This window comes from Pleurodeles waltl, chromosome 4_1 (assembly GCF_031143425.1).
Source record: "Pleurodeles waltl isolate 20211129_DDA chromosome 4_1, aPleWal1.hap1.20221129, whole genome shotgun sequence".
NCBI classification, from domain to species: Eukaryota; Metazoa; Chordata; class Amphibia; order Caudata; family Salamandridae; genus Pleurodeles; species Pleurodeles waltl.
In genome coordinates this window covers 270,286,612-270,304,080 of record NC_090442.1, presented here as the reverse complement: position 1 = coordinate 270,304,080, position 17,469 = coordinate 270,286,612, and the positions used below count along the sequence as shown (strand labels likewise).

The following is a 17,469-nucleotide window of genomic DNA, read 5'->3' as shown; positions in this document are numbered from 1 at the left end:
GTGGGGTCTGGGGAAAGGTTACATTGGGTTTTACGGTCACTTTCACTGGTTCCACTCCTTTCACCAATCCCACCTCTTTTCCTGTCATATCCCACACTTCTTTACCGACTGTTTCCCGTAATTCAGCTGGAATATCTGCTTCAGTGATCATCGGAAAAAGGGTAATCAGAGGATATTCTTCATCGACAGTTTCCATCTCATCCCCTTCTACACTGTCCTCTTCTTCCCCATCACTGCTCGTCTGAATTCTAATTCCATCGTTCGAACACATAATCGAACATCCCAATTTGCACAATAGGTCTCTCCCTAACAGTGATATCGGGCTTGAGTCACATACCACAAAATTATGTGACCCTTGATAGTTACCAATTCTGACTTGTACTGGATCTGTGATTGGGTTCGTCAGGTACCTGTTTGCTACTCCCACTACTTGAACTGTTCTCCCTGAAAGTGGCAGATTTGGTACTTCAATGCTCCTAACAGTGGAACGTGTAGCTCCTGTGTCAACCAAGAATGAAACACGATGGCCCATAACTCTTCCCTCCACATACGGACCCTTTTGATCAACTTCCAAAGATGCTGCAAGCACACAATTTCCCTCCTCATCTGAACTTTCACTCTCCCATGCATCGTTTATTCCATTCTCACTGTGTAACGGGAACTGATGTACTGTGTCATTTTGATTCATTCCTTGACCCGTGACCTGTTGAGGAAGCATTGCTTGCTGCTGATTCATTGGTGCTAAGGGTATTTGCATTTTCTGATTAGGTACCATAGGAAACTGCTGTTGCATTGGCTGCAATTGTGTCATTTGCACACAAGGCATTTGCACCTGTTGCATGGGTTGTAGACCCTGCATCTGGTTCATATTGTTTTGAAAATTTGGATTCGGACCTCTCAGTTTCGGTCCTCTCATAGTCTGAAATGCATTGACATCATTGTTTTGCTGACCTACACCTTCCTGCACCATCATTGGACACTCCCGTTTCCAATGCCCGACAATTCCGCACGTGTGACATGGCATCACCTTCTTCATTGCCTGTATACCATTTGGAATCATAACGGTATTCAAATCTGGACCATTATTCACAAAACCTCCTCGACCTCTGCCTCTCATCTGTGGCTGAAACATAACATTTCCCTGTTGCTGCTGCTGCGGCATCTGTTGTTGAAACCCTTGCAAACCTTGTAAACCTGTCTGAGCTGCTCTGAGCTGCATCACCATCACCTTTTCCTTCAATCTTTTCTGCTTTGTCTCAATCTCATCACTGCAGTATTTTGCATAATTCAACACTTCATCGATCGACTTTGACTGCCAACAAATCAAATGCGATTTAATCATCTGGCTAATTTCGGGTCTCAGCCCTTCCACAAACCTGAACACAAAATGGAGCATGTCTTTTGGTTCAATCGTTTCCGTGCCACTGTAATTTTTAAACGCTTTCAACAACCTCTCATAATACGCGTGTATAGATTCTTTAACCTCTTGAGCGGTCCTGTCAATCCTTTGCCAATCCACATTTTTCGACGCAACCTTGGTTTTCAAGTGCTCGATCACCTTGTGGTACAAACTCATTACCATAGGTGATGGCGCACCTGTGTCCCTATCTCTCTCTGGTTCACTCGTCGGCCAACCTACAGCCCTTTTACAATCTTCCCACAAATCAGCCGGAACCACAATTTCAAATAAGGTATTCAGGTCTTCCCAGAGACACTTCGCGAGTTTCACAAATCTATCCGTTTGTTGATACCACTCTATCGGCTTCTCTCTCAATTTGGGAAAGTCATCCGTAAAGGATTGAATATCGCACCTGTGCCATGGTACATGCACAAGTTTTCCCCCTGCTGTCTCTCTCATTGGTAACATGGTTATCAGATCGTCATTCTGTTGTTTTTTCTCATTTCGTTCTGAAGTGTTTTCCTTCTTTTTATCCTTTTTCTTGACCCACCTGCTTTCCCACTTGTCTAAACATCTCCAAACCTGTGCACCCTGCAGTATCTCTTTAAGGTGTGTTTTCATCCCTGCGGATCTCATGTGTTCAAAATCTTTTGTCTCAAAGTCTAACCTGTAACTTCTGCTCAGGTGTTTGGTCTTACCTATATCGATCTCGTTTCTGTCTGCAATTTCTTGTAACTTCTTATGTATGTTGCTCACTTCTCTTGTAATCCTAGGGCACATGTATCTTAGTTCTTCCTCTGTGTATGATTCTAATCTGTTCAAACCCATTGTTCCCTCTACCAGTTCGTCTGCCTCCATACCCAACCTTATTTTATTCAGGTATTCTTCTCCCTTCCCGCTTGATGTACTCTGTGGGGAGTTCAGGCTGTTGAACCATTGTGTCAACTGTTGCGCGTTCAGTCCCATCAATGTAGCAGTTACATCAACTGCCATCGACGGTTTCTGTAATGTTTCAGTCTGTGAGGTTAACGGTACTAATCGTGGTGGATGTGACCTTACCACGGTTGACGGAGCACAAATTGGAATTGGACTAAACTCCAACCAGGACCCAGATCCATTTGGCAGTGCCGCTATCGGAGTTGTCTCTGGAGTGGTTTCTATGCATCTTCTCCCTGTCCCATTCTGTATCATTAACCCTTGGTCGCTGGTGCTTGAATTTGCCTGTATGTACAGTGGTACTGGTGGACCTACAGTGATAGGTAGAGATATTGCATCTGGATTCTGTCTGTTCCCCGAATTCTGTGGAATGTTAATCCCCACATTGTGGTTCATCATTGCTGGCATACCTAACTGGCTTTCTACCACTCGCACTTCTGGTGTCTGCTTTTGGGGCATCGAGAACTGTGTTGATTCAGCTTGAATCAATGTCGGTCTCTGATAGTTTTGTCCTCCCTGCGCCATTGAAACGGAAGTCATTCCCACATTATGCTCATCGCAATAGTGCCTTTGGACCTGTGGCTGATAGTTATCAGCAGGTTTCAATGTTGGCACGTCTGGGTACATCCTCTGAACCCGTGGTATTCGTGGTGAGAAAGGCATGTCAGAACTGCTCGGCCTCTGAGATCTTCTCAAATTTGGCGTCACATTACCCTGTATTGGTTCTGGAGGGGCAGTACTAATGCTTGAGCCTTTTTCGCTTTCCACATATGGTGGTGGGCGATCATTCAGTAATTGTATAATGAACTCCTCATCATCTGACTCGTCTCCCCTTTTCGAGTTTCTATTGCTCTCTCCTTCCCTGGACTGACTCCTGTTTGTCTTACAGGTGGCTTTCCTTCCTTCCGTCTCCTCTTCCTCGGCAATCGCTGGAAACAATTTAATTCCCTGCAATACGTCTGATCTCCAAACCTTTTGAGTGCTGTCCCATCTAGCATCCGCTAGGGTCTTTTCTACTTTCCTTATTCTTGTCTCAAATTTCTTTTGTTGTTGATTTCTAGCTATTAGCTCCCAAATTGCCAATGCCTCAAACTGTGCTGGCCTTGGGGGTACTTTCATGTCGTATAGCGCAAACCTCAGATTTTCTAAAACCCTTAGGTTAAACGACCCGTGGATAGGGAACGCTACACTTCCATGTTTTTCTGTTAATTTGCACCATTGCTTTAGCCAAAGACACGGCGCTACACCCTTTTCTTCAATGACGATGTAATCTGGTGTACCCTCAGGCGGTGTTTCTTCTCCTACATTTGCTTTAATATAAACATCTCCCCTCATGGCACTCTTAAATGCTTTGAAAAATGTCATCCTTCCGTCTTTTGTTTTTCTGACAATATGTAATCAATAAGTGACTTTAATTCCCGGAATACTCTTCGCTTGCCTTTCCCTTTCCAATTGCTCTTCACAGACTGCGTCCAATCCGTGCGCGACCCTTCTTACCAACCGACCTATCCCAGCGCGGCTCCTAGTGACGTCACACTCACACACTGCGGCTGACAAAGTCCTGCGGCTTGTCCTCTTTTCATTCGGCTTCACTCATAAACTAATTTCTGCAATATAACGCGAGCACTTAACCAAAAGAATAAAACAGATCTGTAGGTTTACTACAGGAAGGGTAACACAACCGCTTCAGAAACCTTAGGGATTTTTCACTAGCCTCGGCAGTTATTCCATCTTTCTCGGTTTCCCACTTTCGCAAGCAAAATTTGACCCGCAAACTTTACTCTCAACTGATCAATGAACTATTCTAGTGCACTTTAGAATTCGTCAAATCTCAAAGTCGAAGTTTTCTTTCACTCTGCAACATTCATACCGACTTGTTGACCACGCCCGATCAACCTATTAAACCGACCAGATCACAACATCAAACAAGTGTCACATACACTTTTCAACATACTCCGGAGTCTCTTGACCTCGCAGGGCCCGTCTCAACATCAACAACCACGTGGACAATTTTTCTGCTCAAAGCGCCACACACATGTGAAGTTCGACGACTTCCCTACTCTCACACCTTTGGAGTAACACTCCTCTAATATCTTTTAACCCCCCTTAAAATCCTCACAAACTTCTCAATTAATCTGCGGCGATAAGCTGTGCAAGCGCGAAACTTAACTTAACCTAACTTCACTCATACCGTCACTAGAAACGCTGAGACCGTTCTCATACCTGCATGTTCCTCATTCGCAAGCTCCGAGATCCCGGGAAAGTCATCGGGGACTTAGGGCATCATCATCTTTCCAACTTGTTTTATCAAAGAAAATTCTAGCCTGACTCTGTCTATTGTTCGGATGGGATCCCAAAGGGCTAAACCATCAATCTCTGCAACCATCTACTGATAACGCGTCCAGCCCTTATAAATTACCTGTACCTGGACACGTTGGAGGTCGGTGAAATCTTTTAACCGAGTCGGGCTCTCCTCATCCTTAATAGTCGAGTCACTCAAATCAATAATCAATAACCGTTGTAATCGATAATCAATACTCAATTAATAGATCAATATAATACATCAGAAATCAATAACAGTTGATATTTCTGCGCACCATGACCTTTCAGTCATGAATAACCACACCAGTTTATTAAAAGTTAGTGAATTTATTTCCCTATATTAACAAAGCTAGCACGATATATATGTGTCTCAAAACCAATTGATATATGTATATGAACATTACTAGCTGTCCATAACGGCGGAAGAAACGCAATCTACGTAAAATCTGAATAATGATACACTCTGTTATAGCAATGCAAATCACCAATGTGAGTAACTGTATTTGACTAATTGCATACATTCGGTCAGCATAACAAGATTTCAATTCTTCATGGTACATTGAATGAATACCTCGACTAACCTCTAATTAGCATTGGCATGTGGGACTTCATGCAAAACGAATTTAGTCAACACAAATTTGGAAAAGTTCTAGCTAGGATCCTATCAAAATAGCAGTTGGTACCTAAAAGGGAAAAAAAACACAATGCATAATACATTTATCCTTTCATATTTACCAAATACAATCAGCATTCAAGAAAAGTCTTCGTCCTTCAGGTACCGGTTGATCAGCATGGGGCAAATTTCAAAGGGGCAAAGTTAAGGGCAAGCTTCCTTGCAACGGCAAGGAGAATAGGGCAAAGTTACTGCATGGGCAAGACGGGGCCAATCAAAGTTAAAGTCTCTAGGGTGAGAATTCTTAAAGTCTCTTTCTCTCAGATAGAGAAAAGGGCATCAGGGTGTTGTCCAAAATGGAGTCTGGCATCAGGCTTCAAACTGGCATCGAGGAAAATGGCTGACTTCTCTTTGTCCCGTGGGTTTAAGTAAGAAACATTCCAAATTCTGTAGGGTCTTCCATTGGAGGGTTCATAGGTTGGCTTCAAATTGTCCAATCAAAATTGCATCGAGGAAAATGGCTGACTTCTCTTTGTCCGGTGGGTTTAAGTAAGAAACATTCCAAATTCTGTAGGGTCTTCCATTGGAGGGTTCATAGGTTGGCTTCAAATTGTCCAATCAAAATTGTCTTTTACTAGCGCCCATTTATGCATACACTGTCCTTGGCGCCTTGGAACACAAATTGTATCATGGTTTGCCAATTATTTTACTATCTGTACCTTCATTGTCCGCACCTGCAGAGACTGACCTTGTATCAAAGGGGATGTAACCGGCCTAGCACGAAACCTTGGAGATAAGTGTACCAGCCAGTTTCTACTGGAAAAATACAACTTCAAGCAAGAATATATTTCATTAATTCAAGGAAAAAAAGAATCAAGCAGTTAGAATTTGAAACCAAGCAACTAGGCCAAAGCCTGTACTAAATTTAAGCTAAGCAAAACAGTTTTCAAACAAGAAATCATGGCATACATATGCGATTATGACGGATTAATACATTTTTAATGCTTCATGATTAATAAAGCTCGTTTATAATGATGGCGAACTGCCCCGAGGGCACAATTTCCCTCGTACATTATTTCTTTTACTTAAAATCACACTTCAATATATATGTCGGTTACACTGTGTACATGAATATATGTCGAACCCTCTTTTTCTGCGTCATCAGTAGTTTCAAGCAAGCTGCCAGTTAGGCTCTGGGGACCCAGGACATGGTGCAGCACGTTATGGCAGTAGCAGGTGGCCGCCTAAACAGACTGAAGGCTCTGGATGACATGCTGTGTGGTACCAGAAGTGCTTCGCCAGGTAATGGGGATGCACAGGGTCAAAGGCTGGAACACCACTGCAGTTTCAGGGCGAGGTATGGCAGAGAGGCACTAAGAATGGTCAGTCTTATTTGCTTTTTTTTTTTTTTAAGCTGTGACCTTGGAGAAGGCGGACGTGGCTGGATGCAGCAAGGTAGCACGCCCTCGATAGCGTGTAGGTAGCTAGGAGGCATCCTAGAGTTCACCACCTCGATGCAGGGAGCGAGCGGGTGATGCCGGCTGCGCTGTAAGGTCTGGGTAGGGATGCAGGGCCTTGCTGGTGGGCACGCGTATTTTCAGGAATAAAACAGGAGCAACAGGTGCCCATGATACTGTGGGCTGCTGCGCGAAGCAGATGATCGCGCTCTGGTGCGCGGATTTCGGCGGGTTGTTTGGGGAGCGGGTGAGATAGCAGCATCCGTGGGTGTTGATGACAGCCTACTTGTCACCAGTGTAGTGTGCTAACAATGAGGCTGCTGTGCTGAAAGGACGATACGCACGCCAGGAGCTAGTCACGTGGTCGTCAAGACTGACCACAACTGTTTAACAGAACTTGTATTTTTTTCCGATGCGTACGTCAGGCTGCACCAATTTCCCTACACCTTGGGGTCTCTCCCTGGGGTGGATTTAGGATATTTTAAGTCGGGAACCATTGATGCTTTCCCAGGATGATTTTTTAGAACAAAAAAGTAGGGGAACTAATTGTAATAAATTAAATTACGGGAATGTTCAGCATTACACCCACTTCTACCACTGACCACAGCATAAGCGATGGCCGCACCATTCACCTAATTGATCTGTTTACTGGTGTCGGGGATCATGACCAATTGTCTGCCTATTCTTGTGCAGGCGCAATGACGTGGCAGCATGCTTTCAGTGTAACAGTTTAGCACTCATAAGACTACTATGCCCAAGAATTGTACTTTAGTTTAAGGGAGGTAATTCCTGTGGCTGGATTAAAGAATGTATAACAAGAAAACCCTGGGCTGAAGTCTTACTCTTCTAAACTCTGCCCAAGATCACAGTTTGAGTTAAACAACTCCCTGTCTTTGTACCTTACTGTCATTAACTACAGAATTTGCCAACACAAACAAATCAGCTCTTAGTTGTCCCAGTAGAAAAGGCCTTACTCCTATGCGTAATGCTGCTCCATACACATTATCGTGGATTATTTATAAAGTAAAAAAAAAAAAAATACCATGCTGGATAGAAAATCGCCCAGGCATTCTTTCTTAATGTGTTGTAAATGTATATTTACAAGTTGCGCATTTGAATTAATCATTTAAGCAGCCTTGTTATAGTCTTACATAACGTTTTATGATTTACATTACAGTGAGCAGAAATCCCATCATAAACCAAGAAAAAGAACTAAAGTAACAGGGTGCCAAGCCTTTTTGGCACCCAGTGACACCCACAGGCACTATAGAGTATTTGTCCTCAAAGTGGAAAGCCAGAATGTGCTTTTGCATCCATCTGCCAGCCCATGGAAATCCACACCAAAATAAATCTCAGTTTCCATTCACTTGTCATGCAGGGTGGGCAGATTAGTGGTTAGGGACCTAATCTTTCTCTGAGTGAACAGTATAAACTGATGTCCGATGTCAGAATGGGGCCACGCCTATCCACCACACATTATATCTATATTTATTTTTTATTATTATTTTTTGTCCTGGTGGTCTCCTAGATTTTCTGACCCTGTGGCTTGACAGAGTGGGGTGTTTACTTCCTATCTATACACTCCCGGGAGGGCTATACTAGACTGCCAGGGAAAATAATGAGGAATGGGATGGGATGCAGGGCTCACCCTTCTGCTGTTGGGCTACACCGTGCACCCAAAGACTGTCCTTCTGTCTCCTTGAGGGTCTTGGAATTATAGGGCTCATGGTCAGTCTTTCTGCTCCAAGTGACAGAAATCCCACAGCAGGAATTTAAATCTAAAGGGATAATTAGGTCGGGTATCTGCTCACTTGGGCATCTGCTTTGTGCACGCGGGCACCAGATATTCTTTCTATCACTGTGAATGGCAGAACAGGGTGCGGGGGAGGTGAAAGGGCTGAGAGTGAGGCTGACACCTCTCCCCCCTCCCCACACTAAGAAGAAGGGGTCTGCCCGCCCAGTTAAAAAAAAAAAAATAAAGAAAAAAATAAAGACACTCCCACAACTCACTGGGCCCCTTAGGTGCAGTAGCTTCGTTTATGTTTTGACACATCCTTAATTAGGCGTGCCCAGTATAGTGGAACAGTGCATCCATTTTGTGGCCTCTAGTACCAGAGCAAACTCTAAAGGTTTGCACCTGTGCTGAAGGTTAGAAGAAGATGGAACCATGGACTGAACAACGACTCCACTTCACTGGAGGCGGACCATTCTTTCTTTGAAAGAGACTGCCCACATGGCTGTTCCTTTTTACTAATACAGGAGGTTTCTATAGGCCATCTATTCCCAACGTTGTAACTGTTGACTGCACCTTCCTGTAATTTTGGAGACCCGATCTAAACATTCATTAAAAACTATCATCTTTAGCGTGACCCATTTCCACACAGAACTTTGACAGTGTAATGTAACCACGAATGGACAGGTCAAAATCTCCTAGATAGAATTTTATAGTGTGTGCAGTACATGTAATGCATTGCAGATTAAATACCATCAGATGTATTTTTTTACACAGCTTTGTCAAGTCAGGTATCAATTGAATAGACAGAAGCCAAAAAAAATTGCTAGTATAAAGTAGAAGTATTGTCAGTTATTCGCTCACTTTCCCAATGCTTGTTTGCTGCAGGTATTGGCTTTACAGTTGGTTATAGAACTATGTTGAACAGCCATCCTAGGTTGTTACTTACAGAATGGCAGTCACACTGCATTTTGATGCAACCTAATTGCCATCTTGGAACTATACAAAATAATGCTCCAAGGTGGTTGTCCTCTGCTAAGGGCAGAAGATAGTTACTCGGTCATAGGGAAGGAGGCCCTGGCTGTGTTTTGGGATTTGAATACGTTAAAGAGATTCAGTCGGGGGTCACACATTCAAAGTAGTTATGGATCACAAGCCACTCAAAGAAATTTTGGTGAAGGGTTTGGAAGCAGTGTCCAACAGAATTAAGTGTTGGGTCTTCAACTTCAGGAATTCACATTTGATGTTGATTATATACCTGAATTCACAACAGGGCTGTTGAGTCCTTGTCTAGATTGGTGAATGATTCTATGGTTGAGTGAGAGGCTATGGAAATGAGAAAAGAGGTGGATTGGCCTACAGGGATGAGTGTGCTGTAATGGGGTGCAGTTTCAGGGTAAGAGTGGAAGGGAGCAATGGAGGGCGATCAGATTTGTGACAGAGTGAGGAGAATGCTTATTTGAGGGATGGAGACTTAGACAAGTGGTTTAGAGACAAAAGACTGTTTTGGATGGTCAGAGGAGATTTGGCAGAGTTAGACAGTTTAGAGATACCAAGCTGATTCCACCCATAATGTTATATGGGAGAGTGATAAACATGGCGCATGAGGGTCATTTTGCAATCTCTAAAATGAAAAAGTCCAAGGTAGGACTTTCAGTATCCTACTAAAGCATACAAAAAAGTTATGGATGGAATAGTTTAATTAATCTCAGCCACTGGTAATCACTCAGGCCTCCTTCAGTCGTTTGTTATTTTGCACCCCATGCCACTTCAGTTTGGACCCAGCTGTATGCAGATTGGTTCTGACCCTGCTCTAGCCCATCCCACACTCCAAGGTGAGGGCCTCCATTAACTGGAACAGAAGCAACCTAGGGCCGGTGTAGCCTAGCTAGGGCTCATCAGCCAAGTATAGCTTGGTCCAGTAGCACAGTGTGCACGGAACTCACGTCTGGGCATATCTGTCTGACTTAAGGTGACACACTAAAGTATACAAAAAAGTGATGGCTGGAATTCTTGCTTTAATATCAACCACTGCTTATCACTCTCGGCTGCATCCCAGTCCATCATCATTGGCACAGATGTGGAAATAGAGAGGCTGGCCAGTTATTGAGAGAAATGTGGTTACATTGGTCAGATTTTGTTGGCTACAAAACCATGCATTAATGACAACTTCTCGAGGGATCGTGGAAAGACATAGCAGTGGTTATTGTTGGTCTGTTGGTGAAGTGGACCTTCCATATGATTTGGTTCTAATAGATTTATACTCAAGATGGCCAGAGATTACGTTTGTCTCTGATATCAGCACCATGAGTGTCACTAAGTTTCTAGAAGAGACATTTATGAGAGGACTACCTATGTCACTACTTACTGATAATGAAGTACGGTTTTGTTTAAAGGAAATGCAAATATTTTTGGAGAGCAGTTGTGTAAAGCCCTATCCATTTTTGCCCCTTGTTACTCAAAGACAAATGTGGTGGTATAAAGGTTAAGTAAGATGCTAAGGAAGGCATTTAGTTGACCAAGCCCAAAGGTATGTGTTGGAAAGATGAGGTGACAAAGTGTCTCATAGTGTATTGACTGATTCCTCACTACTGACAAACTACTGACAAAACCTCTTTGCAATTGTTGAGGGTATGGAAACCCAACTCTAAGCTAGTCCCAGGATGGATGAAATGACAGAAAGGCCAAGTGAGTGTGGATACTAGTAAATCCGGGGGATAGATTTGAAGTTGCAAAATGAGAGCAAGAAGTGTTATGATAAAGTGCATAAAACTAAGCCATTGCAAATAAGGGTTAGAGGATGGGTGAAAGTTAAAGCTCACACTGGAAATGGCAAGTAGTCAAAATTTACCAGGCCTGTGAAAGTAGTAAATATGTTCCACAATGTGGTTAAACCCAGGATGAGATGATTTGGAATCTATGAACAGTTACAAAATGTGCTGGACCCCGTGTGGACAGTGCAGGTGTTGATGTATGTGATGATGCATGTTTTAACAGAGAGATGAATGGTGTTGGGGGCGATACTAGTCATAGTAACTCTACTCAATCTTCATGCCTCAACAGTAGTCACCCTTCTTGGCCTGTGGAATTTCTTAAAGATTATGGGCCTGATTTAGAGTTTGGCTGATGCGGTTACTCTCACAAGTGTGCCAGATATCTCATCCACCGTATTTATGATCCCATTATATTCTATGGGAATCAGAATATGTCAGACTGGCTATCTGCCACCTTTGTGACAGAGTAACCCGTCTTCTAAACTCTAAATCAGGCCCTATGTTACCAGTTTGTTGATATAACTCATCAAGTCTTCATAACTGTTTGTTCTATTTTGTTCATTCTTTGCTTAGTTATGAGGTTTGTATTAATTAGTTTCGAATCATTTATTTAGTTTAGTAAGAAAAGGAGGCTGTGTGGTATCTTCCACATTGCTAATTAATATTATCTATTGTGGAACCATCAGAAGAGATGATTCCATGAGAGAACATAGAAAGTTGAGGCTATAGTTTTAGATATTTGAAAAAGAAGTCTGTTGCTCTTGCTGTGGCTGGTATTTTTAACAATCTGGTTCAGGCATGCAAACCGAAAATAAAATGGAGCCAGACCTTTGAAGCTGGCAACAAACCAACCTGTGTCAATAGGGACACAATACAAAATGCCATAAGAGAATCCACATCCAGTACAGACCCATAGCAAGTGTGCCCTGATAGTGTAAAGATGGAGGAACATCCCTAAACAACTGTGTGAGGAGCAAAGATTGTGGTTGGGAGGCAGGATACAGCAAAAGCAATGGCAGAGGAGAGAAGAGAAGACGAGAGGAGTGGTTGGTTGGAGGCAGGGTAAGTAATAGTAGTGTTTGGGGAAAGAAGCTCCAGCAACAGCTGGCAAAAAGGGAAGGAGGAAGAAGGAGCTAGAAAGCAAATGTGTGGGAGAGGAGGAGTGTGGAGAGTGACGTAATACAGGGTAAATGGTGAGCAGGGACAATGACAGTTTAGACAAAAAGATGTATGAGCAATGTGGTGACTGATGAGATTAAGGAAGGGTAACGCATGGTGATTGCAGCGATGCAGGCTGGAGGACTGGTCGGAAGGTTCAGTCAGTGTTGAAGGAGAGGTTGGGTGTGTAGCAGAGAAAAATAATTGATGTAGGAAGCAGTCACTGCCCACGCTGTTTCTGTGAATATCAGTTGTAAAATCCGAAGGCTTGTGATCACTTGATGCAGCTACATGAATCAATAGTAGAGGCAAGGGTAGAGGGAATGGAGGTGGAAGCAATGGGGTGAAATGATAGTGCAGACAGACAGGGAGGCAGCGGCGGTGAGGAGCAAAATAAACAACAAAGAGGAAGGAGAAAAATCAGTCCTCAGGGGAGGATTGGGAAATGGCAAAGAGTGGCCACAACTGCGCAAATGGGAACAAACATTGAGGCGCTGATGGGGGTGTCAGAGGTGTACTGTAGTTCTTTATGCACTTCAATGTAGGTATTTGATTGTTGGTCGAAGGATCAATCCAAAAAGTTAGTAGCATTAGATGAGAGATGATCCAGTGGACCTAGCCGAAATATGATTAACAATATCTCAAGCCAATGGCTATAGGAGACTGGATGAAAAGAGACAGTGGTTGAAATGGGTAAACCTAAAGCCCACTATGAAACAGGTCTGTATGCCAGCTGTGCTGTCAAATCTCACACTTAAAATTAGGTCCCAGCTTTGAGTGGAGGAAGGGTTCCCTCAACTAATTAAAGTAGGATGAAGCCTAAAATCACTATACAAAAGTGGCAGGAACATCATTGAATCTGGAACAGGGAACTGAAATGGAGATGACAGTAATGCAGTAGAGAGCAAGGATCCTACCCAAAGCCCACTCATATTCTTTATAGTAGAACTCTCTGTAACACACAGCTAAAGCTGTATCTTTGTCTGTTGTGAAGTTTTGGGGAAAGGGGAGAAAGTTAGCAGCTTGTCATCCAAACCAAACTACTTAGGTGCTGCAAGTATAGTTATGTATGTCATATGTTATGTACCTCCAGTGTGCAGTTTCACAATATAACCTGGTTCTAATAAAGACAGCAAAAGACAATTTTTGCACTGAAATAAAATTGAATTTTTTGTTGACATTTCAGGATTCTATTACATCCAGTTTGCTTGTTTTCAATTTTTCCCCTTGTGACCTGTACAACTTGTAATCGTCGATGTTTAAGAAAGTGTTTTATCTTTACAGTGAGTGATCTCCAGGAAGAAGGAAAGAATGCCATCAACTCATCCCTGTCTCCAACTCCTATTGACATCCATCCTGAAGACACCTTACTCGGTAAATTAGATCCCTAAAAAGGGTCAATGTTCTGGGATTCGTCCAGTTTTTATTGTACTTTGGTGCTCAGCTTTTCCCACCATGTAGCATTCCTGTTTTCTATGATGATGGACCTGACTCACTGTAGAAGCAATGCCAAACAGTGATAACGGGATTGTCTGAGTAAAGTCTTACACTTCCATATAATGTACCCAATACTTTATCTGACAAACTGCTCCAGCTCTGTTTCTAAAATGCACTGACACTGTTTTTATCACTTCCCTGTAATGAAATGTTACATAAATGTACAAAAATCCCTTACTTAAAACTGTTACTTGGTTATAAATATGTTTTTTGGAGAGAAAGGATGAGATGTTCAGCTGAGCTCACAAGTGAATTACTTCTAATTGTAATTTATAATAATTGTTGGGCCGGAAGGATCCTCTGCATGATGACAGACATGCACGTCCCTGCCCTGGGTGCCCCAGCTGCATGGAGTGTGAACTCCTGGTAATGATTTTTGGTCATGGGTGGACATGGATCATGAGTGTATGCCATGACCTACGTATAATGGTAGTGATCCCACACTTTGTTCAACAGCACTGTTTAGCTGGAGAGTAGATTACCATGACTTCTATCTGCTTGCACCAGCTAAAGGGACCAAGGTCTGCGAGCCTCACTGCTGGGTAAGATGGCATTACCCGGGTTGCCACTTACCCGGAACCTGGAGCACCAGCCTTCAGCTGGCCTGCCTGCAAAAACCAGAAGAGCCTGTAAAGAGAAGGATAAGAGTGCATGGAGGAAGCCAGGCTCAGTGGATATCCTGCCAAGTGGATCCCACTGAGGAAGGTGACAGATGCCCCATCCGGTAAGGAGCACTGCACATAGTTTGCAACTGCTGTGTGCTAGGAGGGGGTCGTCATAAAGTAAGGATTGGTGCAATTGTGCAGAATCTGTCAGTGACCCCTGTTTGCCAGGTGGGGGCAACTGTGAAGTAAGGGCAATCACCCTTGTGCAGTGCCAACCTGCAACCCATGTTTACCAAGATGGGAGGGGCACAGTGAAGTAAGGGCAGTCAGCCTTGAGGAGAGGAAACTGATGACCCCTGTTAGCCATAAAGGGGCCACTGTTGAGGCTGGGCTGTTGCCTGGATCGTCGTGCCCAGGAACACTAGCCAGTTGTGAATAGCCATGAAGGAGGATGTTTGACATCTAAGTGGGCTATCTGGAGACTTAATGGAGCCTGACACAACATTTGTAGAAAGCTGCAAGAGCTTGAGGATTCTCAGCATCAGGAGACTGAAGCCAGCAGAGACGTGAACCGGTCCCTCTGGACTTGGCAGCTGCCATCAGGTCAGGTACGACTGTTTGCGGCCAGCAGGCCTGTTTAGGACTTGCACAAACTCGGGAGACAGCGCTACTGAAGTAGATTCTTAAAGCCAAACTGATACTTTATTGTTTTGAGACTAGGGTGGGCTGCATCTGAATGTCACCTCCCCTATCAAATGGGGAATAACCACCTTCACTAGAAAGGGATTGGGGCTATGGGATACAGCTCAGGATGGTACTAGCACGCTGATCTTAAGAGACCATGGATATTACTTACTGTGTTGCCTCTAAGCTTCGTGTGCTTATATTAAAATACTACATTTTTAATAAAAGCATGAATTTGACTGGACAATTATTTTATTGTGGATACTATGTGTACTTTGTACCTTGTGTTTATGCATGCCTCACATCTACCTCCCCTTGAAGAGCCTGGAACTTCTGAACCCGCGCTACAGTGAATCTCAAATGCTGAAAGAGGTAGTGCTTGGCTCAGTTACACAGGACGCTTAGGAGGTCCGACCACAGGACATCAGAAGTTAAAGGTCTCAAACCGCCCCCCCCCCCCCCATGTGGCCCTCTAGAGTGGTGTTTAACAATAATCCTCCAACTATTCATTTACCCTCCTACTGAACGTTCTCAGAAACATTTGTCACTTTAATAAAGTATTTTAAGGAGTTGACTTCAAAAACCACATAGGGTGACCCTTATAAAACCAACCGCTGTCTGTGGAATACCAAAATGAGAACACCAGTGGAACCGTAACTCCCATCGATATTGGTTATTTTTTAATGTTAATACAGATTTTACTATAGTATTGTGTCATTTACTTTTTATATCATGCTTGTTTTGTTTCGTATTTTATTTTTATTTTGTTAAACTTTGTTGAGGCTGCTGTCTGGAACTTGTCAATATGAAAAAAGCATGGCTGAAAGCAAAAACACTTTTTGGTCTCATAAAACACTCATTGCCTTTGTAGGCTTTAGCAGAAAATGTTAGTAAAATCAACACCTACTCTAAACACAGAACTTATGGTTACCACTTCAGTTAATTTTTCTTTTTTACTGTTTAAATTCATATTCTTACCCCTTTCAACTACCTTTTCTCATATTAAGGGGGTTTGCTTGTATCTCTGAATTTTCCCTTTCTTTTCCTAGAATGCTATTGTCCGTCCGTTGTCTCAGGCTCTCCTGTCATGTTAAAGACTCCAGGATTGGGGTCAGGAGTTTGACTGTCCAAAACCTAAAGTTAATATTCATGGCCTCGTTTTCTCCTAAATAGGACTCAATTCTTGGCAGGCTGTATTTTTTTTTTCAAAAAACCCTTTTTCCCTGCCTATCACCAAGTAAACCTGTGTGTTTATATTACCATATAAGTAGCGCACACCTAGCTGAACATTTATTTGGGGCAGGGATTTTACATCATAACTGCTGAATGTTTATGGATTTGTATGGGTAAAACACCAACCTAACTAGAACGATCCTGTAACCTTAGCTTTTTTCAGTGAATTTGTATATATATATATTTTTTAATGTTAAGTCATATCTAACTAAAGCAGCCAGGTGCTGCGGCCAACACCCCTCTATGCACCCACCCCCACCATATGTGGATACTTTGCAATTTTACACAGGGGGCACACTGAGCGCCTCAGTGGATCTGTGAATCTTCCCAAAAAAATGTGGGCAACTTTTTCAAATGCGTGGACCCAGGGCCCTACTATGGGGTCAGGATACCGATATCACGACCCCTTATGGCAGGTTTTTTTTTAAATTGTTTTTTTCCTCCCCTAGCCACATTCAATTGGCATTCGGGCACAAAAGATCTTAAAGACAATTTATCAATTAAAGGAACAACAGCCACAAAATAAAACACACATTAGATAAACATCAAACTCTCAAACAAAATCATACATAGGATACTCACAAATATTCGACAGTACAGATAGCATTTTTCCTGGGTACATCTTATTGAGGGCAAGCAATATTTTTTTCAAACATTTAGCGGTGAGCGGTTGCAAAACTTCAGGCAGTTTTGCTCTTTATGCAGTGGCGGCCTGTCCTTTAGGGCGGAGGGGCCACGCCCCCCCACATTTTGCACCTCATGAAGAGTGTCTGTCCGGCTGAACAAAGGTCAGCCTTACAGACACTCTCCATGTTCAGCTCAGGCAGCCAGGAGCAGACATGCGCGATTTGCGCACACTCCTGGCTGCCTGAGCTGAACTTTGCTGGGCTGAGGAGGTCACAGCTCCTATGGGCGTGACCTCCTCGGCTCAGCAAAGGTGCCTCGAGGCCCTCCCCTGGGTGACGAGGAAAGCGCCACCAATTGACACTCTCCCTGGGCGCCTCAGGTTTTAACCCTGAAGTGCCCAGGGCGGGTGTCAATCAGTGACACTTAGTCACA

General features: G+C 43.3%; 1 protein-coding gene across 3 annotated transcripts in view; it reads left to right on the top strand.

Annotated features, from left to right (window-relative positions):
- PARVB (parvin beta) overlaps positions 1-17,469 on the top strand; it is a 431,399-nt gene that overhangs the window by 166,451 nt on the left and 247,479 nt on the right. For all 3 annotated transcript variants that reach the window (XM_069228284.1, XM_069228286.1, XM_069228287.1), the window contains exon 2: positions 13,676-13,765. In XM_069228284.1, the coding sequence (XP_069084385.1) occupies positions 13,676-13,765 (90 nt within the window). The remainder of the gene's footprint in view (positions 1-13,675; positions 13,766-17,469) is intronic.